Consider the following 18,948-nt stretch of genomic DNA (forward strand, 5'->3'; position numbering starts at 1 on the left):
TGTGCTGCCGGCCTTTGGGAAAGCGTTGTGTGGTGAATAGGCTGAGTCCTGCTGCATGTAGAAGGTTATTAATCAGAACTGCCCAGGAGTCCTCAGCACTTTTGTGCTATAGAGGCAGTTCACTCCCAGGGAAATCAGGTTCAGTGGTCAGAGGTTCACTGCCTCACAACCTGTCTTACATCTAGCCCACAGAAAGATTGCCAGCTGCTTGCTATGTGCTAGTTGTTGTTACTTTACTTTTGTTATTTTACGAACTGAGTAATGTTTCCTGTCATTAGAACTCTTTGACAGTTGTTTCTATGAAACGCCTTTGACATTTGCAAGGGGAAGAAGGCCTACTGTTCACCAAAACCAGCAATCACCCCCTGAGCAGCAGGATGCCAGCTGCCAGGGCAGGAGCGGTGGGCACACGAAGTACAGTATGCCTGAGTAATGATTAACACACAACAAAGAGAGCTGCCTGTGCTCCAAATGGAAACACACTGCGTGCTTGGGATGTAAGAGCATTTTGGTCTAATTTTGCACTCTGCATATAGTAATAAGACACAACAGGGTGTGCATTAAGCTCATCTTATGAGAAGTACAATGGTAGCTGAATAATGCACACCCTGGAGTGTCTTATTTGTAGTGGACTATGGCTCATTAATTTTACATTTAAATTTTTTTCAAACCCATTAAAATAAAAACAAATCTATTCTGAGGGCAGTTATGTAATGTATCCTTCCACTGAAAAGTAATCTCAAATAAAAATAGTAGGGAAAAGGTGAAAAAGCTTTGCTCAACTGTGGACCAACATTTGGTTTGATTTGTAGAGGGGCTGCCATCAGTAGGTTCCTGGCCTGCTAACGCATGTATGTAATGGAAATAATGATAGTTTGGAAATCTGTTCAGTGTTTCTAGGCTTTTCTTCCCGTGTAATTACTTGTGCCTTCGTCTTCCTTTCTCCTATGAAAGTTCACCTTTTGGCATATGAACCAGTAGCTGTTTCAGACTGAGTTCACATATAAAGCATTCAGATGGGATTGTGACTTTTACACCAACCTGATCCTATTCTGGGGGAAGAGAGTCATGATTTGAGGCAAGATGGTTTTGCCAGAATAGAATTGTGTGCATACACATGAACACAGCGGGATTTAAGGCACATAGGGTGTTATGAAAACTTTGGTTTATTATGAGATTTCTTTAAAAGTATAACAGTATGAAGGAGGAACATCAGTTTTCTGCTGTCCTGAATGAGACATGACTGTAGTTTTTCCCTTTGTATAGGTTCCAACTTTGATGATGGACACACAGTTTTCGGAATTCACTCCAGATATCACACCAATAATGCTGGCGGCTCACACCAACAACTATGAAATCATCAAACTGCTTGTCCAAAGACGGGTAACTATTCCACGCCCACATCAGATCAGATGCAATTGTGTGGAGTGTGTCTCCAGTTCGGAGGTGGACAGCCTGAGGCATTCCAGGTCAAGGCTGAACATCTACAAAGCCTTAGCCAGCCCCTCATTGATTGCCTTATCGAGTGAGGACCCCATCTTGACGGCCTTTCGGCTGGGCTGGGAGCTGAAAGAGCTCAGCAAAGTGGAAAATGAGTTCAAGGCCGAATATGAAGAGCTTTCTCAGCAATGCAAGCGTTTTGCTAAGGACCTTTTGGATCAAGCACGGAGTTCCCGAGAATTAGAGATCATTCTCAATCACAGAGATGATCAAAGTGAAGAGCTGGACCCCCAAAAATGTCACGATTTGGCAAAGCTAAAGGTAGCAATAAAGTATCACCAGAAAGAGGTAAGAGCCATCTGAATGCGGAGGTTAGTGAAGGCTGCATATAGTCAATGAAATTAGTCCTTTTTCTTGTCTGTGTAGGTTTGTTTAGGAAAGACATGGTTGCTAAGTGGGAACCAATGGGGGTGAGTTTGGATCAAGTGGAGAGCCATGTGCAAATGGGTTAGTCACAGCCAGGAGGTTTTGTGCACTGCGGTGACAGCATGGATCTGCTAGCAGGACTGGAATCTGGCAGTAGGACTGGAACTTGGTACAGGGAGTTATGGCTTCTATGGCACTGGCATTTTCTATTTCAAAGATACTTTAATCCCTTTTCATTGTAACCCAGCCCCTATGAAGAACAATAGTCAGAGATTTACAGGTTTGTTTGCTCTGAAAGCTTTTCCCAGTAACTGCCTTTTTTCAGGAACTAGAAGGATTTGTCTGTCTCATAGAGTTATTGACTGCAGGAAATAATATACCCTTCACTTCCTTCAGCTGCCAGACACTTCCTAGCACCCATTCAGCACTAACTCATAAGGGCTACAGTAACTACAGCAGCACAAGAAAGCAGGACAGGACAAGGACATGCTCCGTGTCACAGATTTCCACATTACCAGCTTTTTTAGTTGAAAATGCTTGTGTGATGCTAGGAAGTAGATCTCAATCATGCAAATACTGTACACCTGAAGCATCTCAGCATCAAGAAGGTTCTTGCTTCTTGATTCGTCCATGTCTCCAGGGTCCTAGAAGCAATTCCCAGAAATTCAGACTTCTGCCCACATTACCAGAAAGGAAAGACATAATTCAGGTAAAGGGCACAGAGCCTTTCAAAAGCCCTGCAGATCCAGAGATTTACATGTTGATTCAATAAAGGCTATGAACCCAAGAAGAATGCTGACAACAGTTTCATTAGTTGGCTCCGGAATTTCTTTCTCTTTCCAAACCTGGACAGAGTTTAATAGATGATATATTGCTATTGGCCAGTAATGCTCCTAGGTTATCTGAAAGAGGAATTTCGTTTGCTTGGTTGAGGAACTGAATTTCAATGTCTATTACATTTTTCTATGTCTGGAGGGTGACAGGAACGGTGGAAAAGCTTGCACATTATTCTCTCACTGTTTTCCCTGTATTTGAGAGTTTATTTTTTTATACATTGACCCAGATGAGGTCAGCCTGATAAGATACATCCCACCTCCCATAAAGGCTGCTCTTGTCACCTGAGGTAAAATAGTCAAGAAGTGAAAGATGCAGCTTTTCCTTTCTTCCCTTTGGTCTGTTTTGCCTCCTGAGCACCAGCCTCTTGCTGCAGCAAACTGAAGGTGAAGCCTCAAGCATTCTAGAATGTAGCATGTGGTCACTTACTGCTCTTGTTGGGCTACTCCAGTAAAGTAAAGTATCTCTGGTCTCACTGGTCTTCATGTCAGTTTGTGCTTTTAACTCCAGCTGACAGTGCTAGGTAACACCATAAGTGCATTAGGGACATGAACAAGTACTGAAGAATTAGTCTGGAGAACTGTAGTGTAGTGTATCAGTTCAGGTGTTCCTTGAATCTAAAGAGGTCAGAAAACTGCTTCCTTTTTTTTTACTGGCCAGGTAGCTACAGACATAACCCTCACATGCACCCTTCAGCAGCCAGGGCACCCCCAGCACTGCAGAGTTTGATATCTTGTCACAGTTCAGGCTCACTATTGACACCCAAGCACAAATTTGTGACTTCCCCTTGTCTTATGTTCATATTAAGGTGTCATAAGTTGGAAGACTTTCACTGTAATTGAAATGTAGTGCTGAACAGTCCTGAGGCTCTTTTATTCTAAGTAACAAATTCTTAATATAAGCTTGCTTGCTTGACAGCGTTCATCCTTTTTTTTTTTTTTCAGGTGGAGGGGGTGGACATAGTTGACTGAATTCCAAACATATGAACAGGTTCCATGTTTTGTGGGATATTCATGACAATTCCAGCACATGAATGATAGCAAATAAGCACAAACTGTGTTGCCAGCTAATGTCAGTGCTGTAACCAGGTCAGGGACAGAATGAAGGAGCTTAGGAAACCAGCAGTACTGAACCACCTCATCCTACCTGCTTATTCACAAACATTTGGAGCAGTCTGCAGCATGGTGTTTTTATGCAACAAAATCTTGCAGTAGTTTTCTCATCGTGTTAATTGGTCCAATACAAAATACCAAGCAAGATGTGAATGTCATTGCCAGCTTCTGAAAAAAAAAAAAAAAAAAGAGTAGGAACATTTAGTGGGAGACACTGAGAAATGCCTTTTAATCATGACTGAAAAGTATCAGACTCAGAGAATTTTTTTGTGGGGGACAAGGAGGAAAACAGAAACACGATTAGTTTCATGAAAGGCAGTTCTGCAGAAACAGCATACTTTGTAAAAGAAGATCATCTTGTTCCACAGAAACATCTTATGTCTTAGCATTGAGAACCTTAGAAGTCAAATCTCCAATAGCAATAGATGAAAATCCAGAGTGGATGTTAGTTATTTTCTGGGACTGTAAATTGTTACTGCAGTTAGTAGTTCTTTATATTCAACATAAGGAATGTGTGATCTCACATTGATTTTAGACAAATTGCAAGAGAAAATTTCCTACAGCTTTTTCTTTTTGAGTGAAGTAAGTGTCAAACATTCCCACAAAATACAGGTCGATTCAATTTCAGCTTAATCAAGCAGGTATGTTCAACTTCTAGATTCTTTCTAGTGAAGTTTTTTTTGAAGAGAGTTGGTAAACAGATCATTGTCTTTGGATGGAGGTGCTGTACTGCGCATTTTAGGTTGGGAACAGCTCTCAGAGTTACTCTTGCTTCGTACCAGCATCAGTATACTGGGAATTCAGGGTACTTTTCACTAGGCATTATTCAGTGTTTTTCTCTCCAAGACATTTGATCTGAAACCACTGTGCCTTTTTTGTTTCCCTTGCACTCTGATACTGAAAAGTAGAAGCTAATTTCCATCCAGATACAGAAAAATAACAGCATGCAAATTACCAGTGCGGGTTGATGATCCTGGGCAGTGAACGTACAGAACTGAAAAAAGTCTTGATGGGAAAGCCTAGACACATATGGATAGCTCTTGCTCCAACCTAAATCCTTGGAGGAAAGGTTTTCAAAGCTAGTTAGGCTGCTGAATATGCAGGTAAGTAGGGAGTCAGATTTTAAACAGAGAATAATCTGGGTAAGTGCCTAAAACCTGTTGGAGATTAGACGCTTATCTTGCTGACGCAGTTTGAAATTCCACTGCTAAATTATCTGCATGTTTTGGCACCTAACTACTGGAGAAAAATCTGATCTTGTATGTTAATTTTAGCAAGTAATTAGCAATCTGCCTTACCATCAATACAGCTCCCTGTAACCTGGATGGAATCCAGTAAGCAAGGGTATATACAACTTCATCTTTTAATCTGGCGTGAGCCCCTCAGTCTTCACAGAAGACTGAACAAGGGCTGATTGGTGAGGGAAACTGCATCGGTTCAGCACATTCAGCATTGGCCTTATTGCAAAGGCTCCATCCAGGTAAATTCTTCTGCCATGTAAGCATCCCTCCGGGCAGGCATTGAAAACCAGACGTCTTCAGTTCCAATTTTGGAAGAAATAATCTCCATAAGATCATAGGAATTCTTGTACTAAGAGAAAGGTAGGCTTTCCCATAAATGCTCTGTAGTATAAAGAATTTATCTTCATAGAATCGTTTGAGTTGGAAGAGATCCTTAATGATCATCTAGTCCAACTCTTCTGCAGTGAACAAGGTCATCTACAGCTTGATCAGGTTGCTCAGAGCCTGGTCCAGCTGATCTTCATTGTCTCCAAGGACAGGGCACCCACCACCTCTCTGGGCAACCTGTGCCACTGCCTCACTACCCTTACTGTAAAACACTTCTTCCTTATGTCCAATCTAAATCTCTTTTAGTTTGAAACCATTTCCCCTTTTCCTATCACAACAGACCCTGCTAAAGAGTCTGTCCCTTTCTTTCTTACAGCTCCCCTTTAGATATTGAAAAGCTGCTCTCAGGTTTCCCTGGAGTTTCCTATTCTACAGCTCTCAGCCTGTCCTCGCAGGGAGGTGTTCCATCCCTCAGATCATTTCTGTGTCCCTCCTCTGGATGCGCTCCAGCAGGTCCATGTCTCTCCTGTGCTGAGCACTCCACTTGTGAACATAGCATTCCAGGTGAGCTCTCACATTGCAGAGCAGAGGGGCAGGCCACCTCCCTCGCCCTGCTGGCCTTGCTGCTTTTGATGCAGCCTCGGTTATGGTTGGCTTTCTGGGCTGTGAGAGCACATCGCTGGCTCATGGCCAGCTTGCCATCCACCAGTACACCCAAGTCCTTTTTGGCAGGACTGTGCTCCATCCTTACATCCCCCAGCTTGAAATTCTTTAGTCATGACTAATTTTGGAAGAAAAAAAGGTGCTGAAATCTTAACACAAAAAGGCACAGCTCAGCTGTTGGGGATCAATCTTCACTATGCTGTTCTGGCACCAAGTTAGCTCTGCATTTGTTAATTTGTTTGTATTTCTAAGAAAAGATGAGGGAAGTCATCTCTTAAGATCTTGAGAGTCACTTAAAGCACAGTTGTATTACAGTGTGCCATCACTGTGTTAAAGAATAGAAACAGGCTGAATGCAGATATAATTTGAGTCCTTTAATATACTTTAGATTGCCAAAATATTGTAAAGCAGACATAGTATAGCAGCTAATCAGGTCTAAAATAGCAGATAACTTCTTGAGGTGTAATGTAAAGTTATGTAAAGTGTATATAACAATCTGATAACTGTGATAGTACCAATATATATTCACCGTATTTCGGCTTTCCTGATCTCCATCACAGGTCATTCACAACTTCAAAATAAAGTGGAACGTCACAGCAGTGGGGTTTTAATACTTTGTATTTTTCCAGTACTTCTAGTTGGAGATGACTGTGCTGGTTCAGTTGATATATCTGTAAGAAACATGCACAACACAAAGCACTCAGAAAAAGAATATTTTATCTGAGACCATTTTGCTTAGCACTTTCACTGCATTACATCAAAGGACTGCATGAAATTCCCTCTCAAAAGCTGTTACCTTGGTCTCTTTTACTGACTGTACTCTAAATCAGTGACAGGAAAGGAGAGAAATTGAATTGTTTGCTTTTCTAATTCAGAAAAAGTGCTCTTTGCTGTTTTCTCTTCAAGATGCAGCTTCAGAATTTCTAGTTCATTTTTCCAAGTCATTTACATAGCGAAGTACCTCCTGAGATACAGTACTGGAGTGAATGAATAATCATTCCTGCCATGCCACATATTTTTTAGCTGTGTCTTGACTCTTTCAACTGTGTAGCTGTGGTTAGAAGCACAGCATCATTCTCCAGGGACTGTGCATAAACCTGGTGAATTTCTAAGGACACTTCAGTTAGTGTATAACAGGAGCTTTTAAAAATATCACAGATGTATGAAAAATGAAGTGCAAGGGCTGTGAAAATCAAAGCTCATCTACTACAACTTGTTTACCTATTTTGAAAGCCATTCAGGTATCTTGATGGATAGTCACAGATCCAGTCTTTGCTTGCAGCCAGTGCTAAGTTGCTCTCCCATGGCTTTGTCTGTTTTCTTGCCACACTGCCTGGCAGTGTGATACAGGGCTCAATATTTTTACTACACTCTTTAAAAACTCAATAAAAAGAGAGCTCTTCAGTGAGCCTGCAGAACTCAGAAGACTAATAAACAAGCTTGTACTTCCAGTTTTGTAGAATGAAATCATACAACGTCTTGAAAAGATCTTTATTAGGACTAGATGGGGCAGGCAAAGCTGCTCCTTGTGGAAGCTTTTTCCTTTTCTCATGATCTGGAACATCTGTATACCTCAGAATGCTGAGGATGGTGCAGTTACACTATTTCCAGCTCTATCCTACACCATAAACCTGAGCATAGGTTTAAGAATTTCTGGAGCATTCAATGCCCGTCTGTCGCCTTTCATTTTCCATCAGCATTCATTCATTATTGTGTGCAGCAAAGTTGCCATCTGATGTGTGAGCAGTGGCCTTTGCTAAAAGAAGCAGTTTTTTCTCAGACACAATCCAGTCAAGCTGATGACCACATTGCAACATCTTCTATGCATGGGGTAATAACAGAGCTGCTATTAATAGTCCCAACAGCAGGAGTTTGGGGTGACAGATGGGAAGACCTCTCTGCACTTGCACCCTTAAAACAAGCTTTTTCTGTGTGTATCCAGGAGCCCCTACTGTATGGGTTGTGCCGTTGCCCGATTTATTTATTCCGTTTTGGAAATTAGCATGGAAATTAACCCATACAGCTGCACTGTGTTACAAAAATGAGGAGAAGTAGTGCTTAAGTGTGACTTCTTTCCAGACTTGAAAGAAGAAGAACAAATATTCAGAGGTCTGATGGTTCATCAGTTTGAAAAAGTGGACTTGAATGTTTATTTGAGGAAACAGTATTATTTGGTATATTATTCACGTAACACCAAAATGTTCTAACTTGATGAAGGTTAGGCACATATTGCAGCTGTCGCAGAACAGAACTGCAGAAGACTCTCTTTTGACAGCAAAATCATCTCTGACTAATCTTGTCATGCACAGATTTTAAAAAACAACGTAAGACTGTTGTGTCAGTCAAGGACAAGGACTCTGCTTGAATTAGTGTAATGTGAATTGGGCAGTAAATGCCTGGATCATTCTTGAAGTCATTTTTGGTGCCTTGTGCCTCTGACTTAAATGATCTCTTGGACAAAGACAGGAAATATGTTGAAAGCTAAAGGGATTGTCACTGTTTTAAGAGCATTCAAGAGTGATTTATTGAGTTTGTCAGTTCCCTTAGCTTCATGTATCCCATCAGTCTTCTTGCTAGCAAGAGAAGAGGCCTGAGAAGCCAAAAGTTAAAGTGCAGGATGTGATTGATTGGTTTTCTATAGACAACAGGAACTGGAAAGGAGAAGTGACATCCTTGGTATTGTGTAAACAAAGTGCTCAGTCGTACCTTGTCTGAAGGCCTGGAGTGCCTTTCAGAATCAGCTTTACATCAGTCTTCAAGAGTAAGTGTATCTTACTATTTCATACTCACTTTGAATGATACCCCAGAACAATAAATTCTGTGGAAAAAATGTTGCTGTATAGTCTCCCTTTTGGATATAGAATGATCGTTATTAGTTATCCGATTTCTGTGAATTTCATCTTCTCTTCTGTCTCTTAGTGAATAGGGGTTTGAAAGTCCATAGACAAAAGAACAGAGATTCCGCTTATGTATGCCTCTTATGTATGCATCAGATCTCTTGTCATCCAGATGAGCCATTTAGATGTTTTGTGACTGGAAACGTGGTTACACCGTAATTCTTCACTCCAGAGAAAGTGAGATGGGTGGATGGGTTAGCCATAATCCCCCCAGCTGAGATCTTCTGCAGAATAGCAGTTAAAAGTGGAGACTGCCATTTTTGCATTCTTGTTCTTTCTTTACAACCCCTGGCCATTTGGTAAACATCCTTCAGCAAAGAGTATGTCCTCCTCACTCCATAGCTGTGGTATCACCCAGAAACAGCGCAAGACTTCAGAGGTTCCCAAGGATGCGAGAAGTGTTTACAATATGCTGGTCTCTTCTGGATAGTGGAGGATAAGGTAAGGTAGAAAGAAAGAGGAAACCAATATTAAATAGTTTCAGCACAGACATTTCTCAGGTTAGAAAGGAAAGGGAAAATATTTTTAGAAGTTTTTTATTAACGCTAATAGAGTAAAGTAGGTATGTGTTTAAAAATACTTGTGAATGACTTTTAAAGTTCCCATGTTTGCTTTACTTATCACATATTTAATGTAAATGTTAAAAATTCACTTGAGAGAATATACTCAGCCCTTTACTTAAAAGTCATTGTCTTCCCCACTTCAGCTAAAGCCTGCGAGAGCTCCTGGTGTTCATTTGCAAGACCTGTAACTCTTGAAGTGCTGTCTGCAAGAGGGCTTAGGAAAGCCTACAAAATTCGTCTCTAAGCAGTTCTTAGCCTGAGTGGTTTTTCAGCCCCTGCTTGGCTCTGGGAAAGCAGTTAGCATGTTGTGGATTAACTGACCCTCTCTTAGGCGCACACTGCAGCACACTGCCTTTGGAAACTGAATTGTGCCTGCTTAACCTTTGCAACACAACTGTATTCTGAAATATTTGCTGGGATAATTCTACAGGAATTTATTTATCAACTGTATTCTGCTGTCTGCTAAAATGCATGCTGAATTTTTTTTTTGCTTTTCCTGCTAGAAAGCTCCATTCTTTCATCTGGGGTCATGCTCAGGCTCCGACCCAGAAGAGCTGTTCTTTCTGTGCAGTGCTGCTAACAGCCTGGTCTCCAGAAGCACTGTTCAGCAGTTGACCTTTATTCGAGGCTGAATTTACACCCGCACTTAAATCCTGCTGACACGGGCCATAAATACAAATCTATAGCTAAACACACATTTGAACACTCTGAGAAGAGATGGATTTAATGTCAAGCTTAAATACTTCGTTAATTGCTTCTTCCATGTGTGGGCACCCAGGATTTACTGGGTCTTACCTTTGTCCTAGAATATACAGGACCTCTTTATTTAAATATTTAAACCAATGCAACATAAATTCACGAAAACTATGAATCTTGAAGGAACTGACGCAGGCTTTTGGCACTCGTGCAGTCTCACCTTTTGCTAGCATTCACATCACAGGTGACTTACTAGCTGCTACGGCCTAAACTGAGTTCATGTCTGCTACCATCAAGAAATGTTTTATGGATGGGAGACCTTTAGTTAAAATTCATGTGTCATCATCACTTAAAATATTCTAAGAACAGATTAAACAAAATTCTGTATAATTTAAGGCCATATGTTCATCTGTGGAGGATCTGGAGTTTGTTTTATCCACCAGCAGAGGGATTGAGTGATTTGTGTAGCACCAGGTTTTCCGAAAAGACTCTTCCAGCTGAGCTAGTGATCTTCTAATGACAGGAACGACTGCCATTTGGATTTGCATCAGTGTTTCACTGTTTGAAGTAACATACATGTGAGTAGCAGCTGTGTTTTCAATAGGATATTCATCCTGTACTTTCCTGAGGAAAAAAAAAACCACAAAAAAAGATGATCTCTTGGAAGTGCCTGTTGAAGAATGTTGAGCTACAGTCTGTAGCTATGGCTGAGTTACCCAGCTTCCCTCCAGCTTCTTTGTTTCATTTTTTCCTTTTTTCTCTGTTGCAGAAAGTACTTAATTAACAGGATGAACAACCATTAGGTGTTTACCCTCTGCAGTTCATGCTTTAGCAGCAGAATGTAAATAACTTTGCAGTCATTAACAAGGTTGAACTTTAAAAAAATGTGCTACAAAAGAGTATTTTCTTATTCATCTCACTGTTTGCAACACTGCAAACTTGAGGGGCTGGAATTTCTTATGTAGAATATCAGATCTCACAGGGCTTACTAGCTCTCAGCAGCAGGCTTCAAATGAGGCCACAGATAGTTTCTCTTTTCTGTTGTTGAGCTAATTTAGAAAAGTAGCTCTTTTGAGTATTGCCCGCTGGAATTTCAAACTGATGCAACAATCACATTTCCTTTCTTCTCCTTGGTTAGAAAATGGAGGCAGAATGGTTTTGCTGTTGCATGGAAAGGTGTTGTGCTCCTTGTGCAGGCTCATCTGGAGGATTTGGGAGTGAAGGAAAAAGATTTGCTCCCACAGAGCTGTGTCAGTGTGGGGCTAGAGGGGCACAGACCTGCTGCACGGCCTGGCTTCGTGTGCTCACCAGAACTGGGGGACACCTTAACCCTAATGACTGCCAGAGAGAGAGTGTGAGGGACTTGGCAGGATGTGCAGTGAGTGGAGAACGGCAATGGCATTTGTCTTTTTCATGATATAATTGGATTCGTGGGAATTCTACATTTCTTACAGAATTAGCTAAAATATATACTTAATGCCACTATATCAGACACTGCATTTACCCAACTGTCACACAGACTGCAAAATCTAGCTCAGTTTGTGTGACAATCTGCCTTTTCAAAGCCAGAATAGCTTTAATTGTAAAGGACAGTGCTAATAATAATACCCTCAAACAAGGAACCTTGCAGCTATGTAACTGCCATGTTTTGGATAATTGCTGTGGAATATAGTCATAACATAATATTGTAATATAGTGTAGTTTAATGTAATGCAATATAATGTTTATAACAAAATGAGTAATTTATAATGTATAAAATAATAATGACCCTAAATGCAGTTAACACTTCAGAAAGTGTTGCATTCAGCTACTGTGTTTTGGACAGTTGCTGTGCGGTATAGCACTATTGGTGAAGATTAACTTATCAATATAAGTGTCAGACTGGGAGACCAAAGTTAATTTTATGGCTCCCATGCCACATTTGGCTCCCAGTGGTAACTTCATTGGGAGCTGATGTAGCTGACTAACAGAAGAACTCAGTCCTGCTTATTAACGCAGGGCTCTGCAGTTATAAATTAGTGCTTATTCATCTATGAAGAGCATTCACTATCGCTGTCTGCAGCAAGGGTACAGAAAAGAACTCCAACAAACTCCAAACAGAAGAGCCTGTTGGCAGCCGTCACGATAATCAGAATAAACGCAGAGAGATACTGCGCTCAGCCCCTGTGATGTCTATCAGGGAGCTATTTCAGTTGCTCCCCGAGGCATTCACATCTCAGCCCATCTGTGTCTGATCCTAAATTACTTCTGACTGTGAGAGATAAGGGATTTCCCCATAGATAAGGGGAGGGGGGGGTGGAATATAATTTCTGTGTTTGATATTTATATTAATGGCACAGCTTGCAGAAAGCATTTAATTCCCAAGAAATAAAATTTAGGTGACATAAAAACATCAGTTAAGATTAGATATTAAGAAAAGGACGCTCCATCCAACAGCTGCTGTTTTCCCTTAAAAACATTCCCCTTGGTAGAGAATCAGGTGACGGTGAGTATGATGAACATAGAGAATGAAATTCTCTAATTGCACAGTCCAGATGCAAGCCAAATGTTACAGCTTGGCAGGACTGAAAGGCAAAAAGGAAAGAACATAGAAGACTTCATACTGCAGTAGTTTCTGCCCTCAACGTGTTTCCCAACACGAGCAACGAGTGAAGCTGCTGATCTCACTTCTTGAAAATGTGAAGTCATTTGTCCCCATTTTCAGAGGCCAGATGAAGCATCTTGCCCACTGGTGGCACAGCGATGTTGTCCTCACAAAGAAGGTAACTCTGAGTTGCATCTTTCTGCTCACTGAATGACGGCATCTTCAGCTAAGGACAGGTTCTTCTCATCAGATAATGGAGAAGAAGCCCTGCCTGTTAGCTGCTGAAGAAATACACTGGTTTCAAGTCATGTGCTTGTCTTCTCAAACAGAGCACCTGGTACAGTACATCTGCCATTGATTCAGGACCACCTACAAAACTGGGACAATGTGCAGTTTTTTAAATGATCAAGATCTTTCCTTTTCACAGTGCAGGAACTTTAACTGATATCAAATCCTGTCACATACAGTGTGTTCATGTGAAATGATAAAAGACTGTGATATGCACTATTTCTACCTACAGCAAATGAAAAGGCTTTGAAAAAAAGATGAAAAAATGTCTTTGGGACCGTATTTACATGGACATAGAACTTATACTCGGGAAAGGCCTTCAAATAAGTAATATTAGAAAAGTCAGCTTGCTTTTCCAGATGTCAGTTTCACCTATTTTCATTGTAAAAATAAGGTTGTTTCCTAAACTTTCTAAATAATTTTCAAATTATGGATGAAAACAAAAGTTCCACAATTCTATTACAGTTTCAGGACACTTCACACCTAAAAAAGGCTAAAGATGAGCTTTTCCCTGTTTTGTATGTTATGTGTATTGATGTAGCTTCATGAGCCCTGGACGATCTTTAATGAGCTGAGCATTCAGTGGTTTAGTCAGCGGGTTCTGGTAACAACACCTAGAAACAAAGATGAGACTGGCATTTGCATTAGTGCACAGGGAAGTAGCTAGATAATTGCAGTGTTTCTGCAGATTGGAAATACTGTGTTTCAGCCAGCTGTAGCCTTTGCACCTCGTGAAAGCTAAGCTGTAGTATTTACTAATTTTAAAACTATGATTAATGAGTTTTACTAAGACGAGTTAGTAAAATCCTGCATTGGTAAGTGCTTAGCCTTATCTTTAATAACAGCAACATTTGATGGTTTATGACATTAGAGAGGGCTTGAGTGTGGTGTGCTTAAGTTTCCCCCAGGCCATTTTTAGTGATGCTGGGATGGGCTTGGTTGGAAAATTTAATGGCTTTTTCCATTTCCGTTGCCTTATGCCAACCTGATCTTTAAAGCTGCCCTTTCGTGATGTGTGAATTTCTCTCCATTTGAAGAACTAACATCAGATGCAATGTGGAAAGCAGATTTTATAAATGAGCTATTAGGCAGAGAGGAGGCACTTCTAAGATGCTCGCAAGTTGCACAGCAACCAGAGGAACATAGTCATTTGATTTCTCAAATGACTCTGACTTCGACTCAAGGGAAAAACAGATTTGTTCTCCCCTTAAAGGTTTCTATCAAATGTGATAAAGAGAAAATGTGTTTATACATTTTTCCCCTCAAAAAAAAAGTTGTGCCTCATCTCTGAGAATCAGCAGTATCTATTACCATGTAAATGACTGCAGAACACGTCTGGCCACAGCTCCCGTTGGTGATCTTAAATGAAAAAATACTGTAGTGTAACCTTCCGTATCTTCTTGCTTTTAAACCTAACATGCTGACCCTTCTGAAACAACAGATTAAAAACCAATAGACCGAGTGAGAATCTATGCTTGATGTTTTTTTCAGTTTCTGTACAATTATTTCTTTCATCACTGTCCCCAGATCTGGCATTTCACGTGACACTTTCAGGTAGTTATGAGTAGCGGGTCTGTGCTTTTTCTGAAGATCCTCTCCGAATCAACCACTGCCCAGTTTCTGCTCTGTGTGTGTGTGTAAGTTAATCCCAAATCAGATGCGCTTCTGTTTTCTTTTCTCATGCCCTCTGGAGCGTTGTGTCACTTCTATGTTAGATGCAGCAACCACATTTATTGCAGTAATAATATGTAAACGTCCAACTTCAGAAATACCTTCTATGCCTCCTGGAGATTTTGTTTTCAATATTAATTTTGGTCAGTCTGTATCTTTGAACTATCCAAAGCCAAAAGCAATGTGATTCTGATACAGGCAGCCTGTTATAACCTAGAAGATATATTCACAAAATCAAAAAATACCTGCAGAAATGAATGGTTTTGTCTGACTTTGTCTGACTTCTGTCATGTACTATTTTGCTTTCTACAACACTGTTCACACCAAAAATCTGTTTTAGGAAAAAATGGAGAAACTTGTAAGAGCTGCAGAAAAAGAAGATGGTTGGTCCATTTTTTCCCCTCTCTCTGTACACTGTTCCTGCTGCTGATCCCAGACTGTGTGTTCAGGTCCTGTGGGAGCTCTGGAGAAGTGCTTTCAGATACCACTTGCCATCAGAATGGCGGCTTGGGACTCCACCACTGCCTCGTGCTGCAGGAGCAGGTCCTGAGGGGACCCCAGCCACAAGTTCTGCAGCTGCCTTTCCTCCTCTGATACTGAGCAACTTTTGTTTTTTCCTTCTGTTTCACATTGGTTTTGCCATTTTGAACGTGGCAGTGATAGTGCTCTGCTGGTATAGAGCACTGAGCATTGCACATGGAAAGTCCTTGTGCATGCTAAATAATACCGAGCAGTTCTGGCAGCGAGTGAATGTTTAAAAGATAAGGGTGCGTGCTGAAGCTGGCATTAAGAAGTCTCTTTTACACCAAGTGTGATCTTCACGTAACTAAGAGCTACAGCACATTCTAGGCACAAACTGTAGATGTGGTGAGGAGGGCCACGTATCTGTCTCATCAATGCAGCTGTGATGGCTGATGCATTATTAGCCCTGGCTGTGTCAGCACTGCGGCGAACAGTATCTGCATGGGAGCTTCTTCTGGGGTTGATCTCTAAGAAGGAATCTCTGGTATTCAGAAGCCAGTCCCTTTGCCACCGTAAGATCTTCCTTCCAAGAGCTGCTTTAAGTTATAGGGGTGAAAGAGTGCTTTGCTGATAAAATCCGGCTTTGCTGATGGGGGATGAAGAGCATGTTAGCACTACATCCCTCACAGAGAGCCCTTTTAAACATATATGAGCCAAGTGTAATAAACAGTAGTGTCATCTTCAGGTTACTCGAAGGTCTCTTCTTGATGAATGCTGTTAGTACTGCAGTCAATTGGAAGTGTGATTCTTTTGATACAGCCATGTCCTGTCACGGATGTTGTTACAGGATTATTTTTATTGATAACCGTATCCATGCTCAAACAGGGTTTTTTTTTTCTGATTTAATTACAGCAAAAATAACAGGCATCCTGAGATCAGAGGTTTGCTTTTAAACTTGCAGAACACAGTGAGAAATCTGAACTCAGCAGATAAGAAGGGACAACTTTGCTGGATTGCTGAAGTTGGAAGAGACATCTGGGTCCAGCTGGTGCCACCCCTGCTCCTGCTCCAGCAGGGCCACCAGAGCAGGGTGCCCAGGCCCATGCTGAGAAGCCTTTGAAGATCTCCAAGGAGATTCTGCAGCCTCTCAGGGCAACCTGTGCCATGGCTTAACTTCATTAAGATGGGTTAAAAATCAAACACATAAACGCAGCTCTCTTGATCTTGCAGACATCTCTAATTAGCTATGGGTCTGAAAAGTTTAGAAAACCATGGGGCTGTCTAGTTATAATCAAGAACATAAAGTCTTTTGGCATAGGCCAGAAACATTTTGGCTTACGTCTGAAATTCCAAGGGCTGTTAGGTATTAAAACAGTCTGGAGTTGCAACCTGAGCACTTCTTGTATGGAGTCACCGAAACACAGTATATCACCAACACAAAGCTGTTTTTTTTTACAGCGTGAAAGTAAACTTTCAAATGTCATTTTTGCTGCTGCGATCAAAGGTTTCTTTTTGCTTCTGCTTAATCTCTTGCATTTTACAATTGCTCTCTTCCTTAATAATGAGACACATTTACAAATGTGCTGTCCTGCTTTTCAGCAGATGTCACCTGGCTGAACTTTACATTACTGCATGCTGTCTCATGCCCAGCCCAGCCCACACACACATATGCTGGTGTCCTTGCACAAAATCATGTGCAGCACCCCACATGCTTTGTAGACATCTTCTCTCCCTCTCTCTAACACATGCACACATGCACATACTCAGAGCTTTCCGTCTTTTCCCTCCTGACTTGTCTTTTAGTCACTTCTTGAAGATGCTGACAGTGATTTGTTTGAGACTGTCGAAACCTAAAATATTCTGAAAGGAGAAGCATAGGAAGAGAAAAAGCTCATAGTTGTATCACTTGTGGATGAGGCTTTGTGTAACGTGAGTAACTGATCTACAGAAGGATGATTCAAATAGAAAAGATCTCATAGAAGAAATCTTAAATCCTGTGTAGAAAAAAAGAGTGGAGTCCCACCCCATACCCAGCCCAAAGTTTTATATGAGGATCTCTGTAAGATAAGGAAGAGTACCAGTCAGTAATAAGCTTTTTTTTTTCTTCTTCCTCAGTTTGTTGCTCAGCCAAACTGCCAGCAGCTACTAGCAACACTTTGGTACGACGGTTTTCCAGGCTGGAGGCGGAAACACTGGGCAGTAAAACTCTTGACCTGTGTCACCATCGGACTGCTGTTCCCTGTGCTATCTGTGGCATATCTGATTGCACCGAAGAGCAGGCTGGGACTGTTCATTAAAAAGCCATTTATAAAGTTTATCTGCCACACCGGCTCATACCTAACCTTCCTCTTCATGCTCCTGCTGGCATCGCAGCACATCGTCAGGACTGACCTTCACATGCAGGGACCGCCTCCCACCATCGTGGAGTGGATGATCCTGCCCTGGGTTCTAGGTAAGTCAGAAACACAAAAATGCTTGAGCTGCAGTCGCCTGACTCGCACCCATGGCAACTGTGTAGAGACTCATACTTGATCTCAGCATCATCAGCATGTGAAAAGGTTTAGCAGCCAACTTCAGTAACTGCATGAAACAGCTGGGATCCTTCTGGAACAACAGATCTTGTTGGCCTAGGGCTCTTTTGCTGTTCCTGTTGCCATCTGACATGCCTTTAGAGATGACCCTGAGTAAACCTCAGCAGACACTGCTCTCTCCCTGCTTCCCACATCCTCTGTGCAAGGAGTGGGTGTAAGATTTAGCTACTGGGTCATGCTAGTATCAAATAAAGCTGTCTGAATGCTGGCTTCCTTCTGCTGGCTGGTGCGTGGCAGGAGGCAGAGCCGAGGGCTTTTGCCTTCTCGCTGATGTGCTCCAGCAGTCAGCACACAGGTACCTGCCCTGCTTGTTCCCGGGCCACAGAAACAGAGAAGGGAAAATAAATCTCACTCTGCCTTATGCCTCTGTGCTGATATTCACTGAACAAATCAATATCGATCACTCTAATATAGGCAGAAGAAGGGGTATCAAATACAGCAGGTTAATCCTGAGGTTGTTACCTGGTCTGGCTTGGGCAAGCAGAGGTTGTGAAGAACATGGATTGCCTGTGACCCCAAAGGCAGGATGCACAGGTGAGGAGGTAGTGAGGTGAGAAGAGAAAGTAAATAAAGCCTCTGAAGGAGAAGAACAGAGCAACAAATTTGGATGCATTTTTTATAAGATGTATTTATCCTTTCAAACTGAGCTCAAAGGGAACAGAAGGTGAAAACCTTGGATTCTTAGGAGCATGATGTCTCCTCTCGTTAGGCTCCCATCTCCTTTGCTCTGCCATTAGCATGTAGCACCGCTGTGAGCTGAGGTGTTACTAGGAGGCAATGGTTTTCGTGCCCTCCTGTCTCTCTTCCAGCCTCTCTGTGCACTCCAGTTCACAACCCCCAGCCAGGTATCATTGAGCTGCAGTTCTATATTCGGGGTCAGGGGCCTGGAAAGCCATGCTGGTGCTGCTGTGAGGACAGCACAGTAAGGGGCATCTCTCTCAGCAAACCTCCATCTCCAGAGCTCTCCTGGTGGCTCCTCACTGCTTCTTATGTGCCCACCTCTGCTCTCTCCCTGCTGGCACCTCTCCTGGGCTAGCACCAGGATCCAGCTCTTCCTTTCTGTGGTGGCTCAGGAGCAAGTGTGTTCTGTGCTGAAGACTTTGCTGTTCTCTGTGCCAAGGCTAAAATTGCTGTTGGAAAATGTGTAAAGAAA

The 18,948-nt window shown here is 41.8% G+C and overlaps 1 protein-coding gene across 2 annotated transcripts in view; it reads left to right on the forward strand.

Moving 5' to 3' along the window:
* The window catches only part of TRPC5 (transient receptor potential cation channel subfamily C member 5), a 91,350-nt gene that overhangs the window by 42,686 nt on the left and 29,716 nt on the right, over window positions 1–18,948 (forward strand). For both annotated transcript variants that reach the window (XM_021406437.1, XM_021406438.1), the window contains 2 exons: window positions 1,267–1,788; window positions 17,320–17,656. In XM_021406437.1, the coding sequence (XP_021262112.1) occupies window positions 1,267–1,788; window positions 17,320–17,656 (859 nt within the window). The remainder of the gene's footprint in view (window positions 1–1,266; window positions 1,789–17,319; window positions 17,657–18,948) is intronic.

Source organism: Numida meleagris, chromosome 8 (genome assembly GCF_002078875.1).
Source record: "Numida meleagris isolate 19003 breed g44 Domestic line chromosome 8, NumMel1.0, whole genome shotgun sequence".
In the NCBI taxonomy this organism is placed as follows: Eukaryota; Metazoa; Chordata; class Aves; order Galliformes; family Numididae; genus Numida; species Numida meleagris.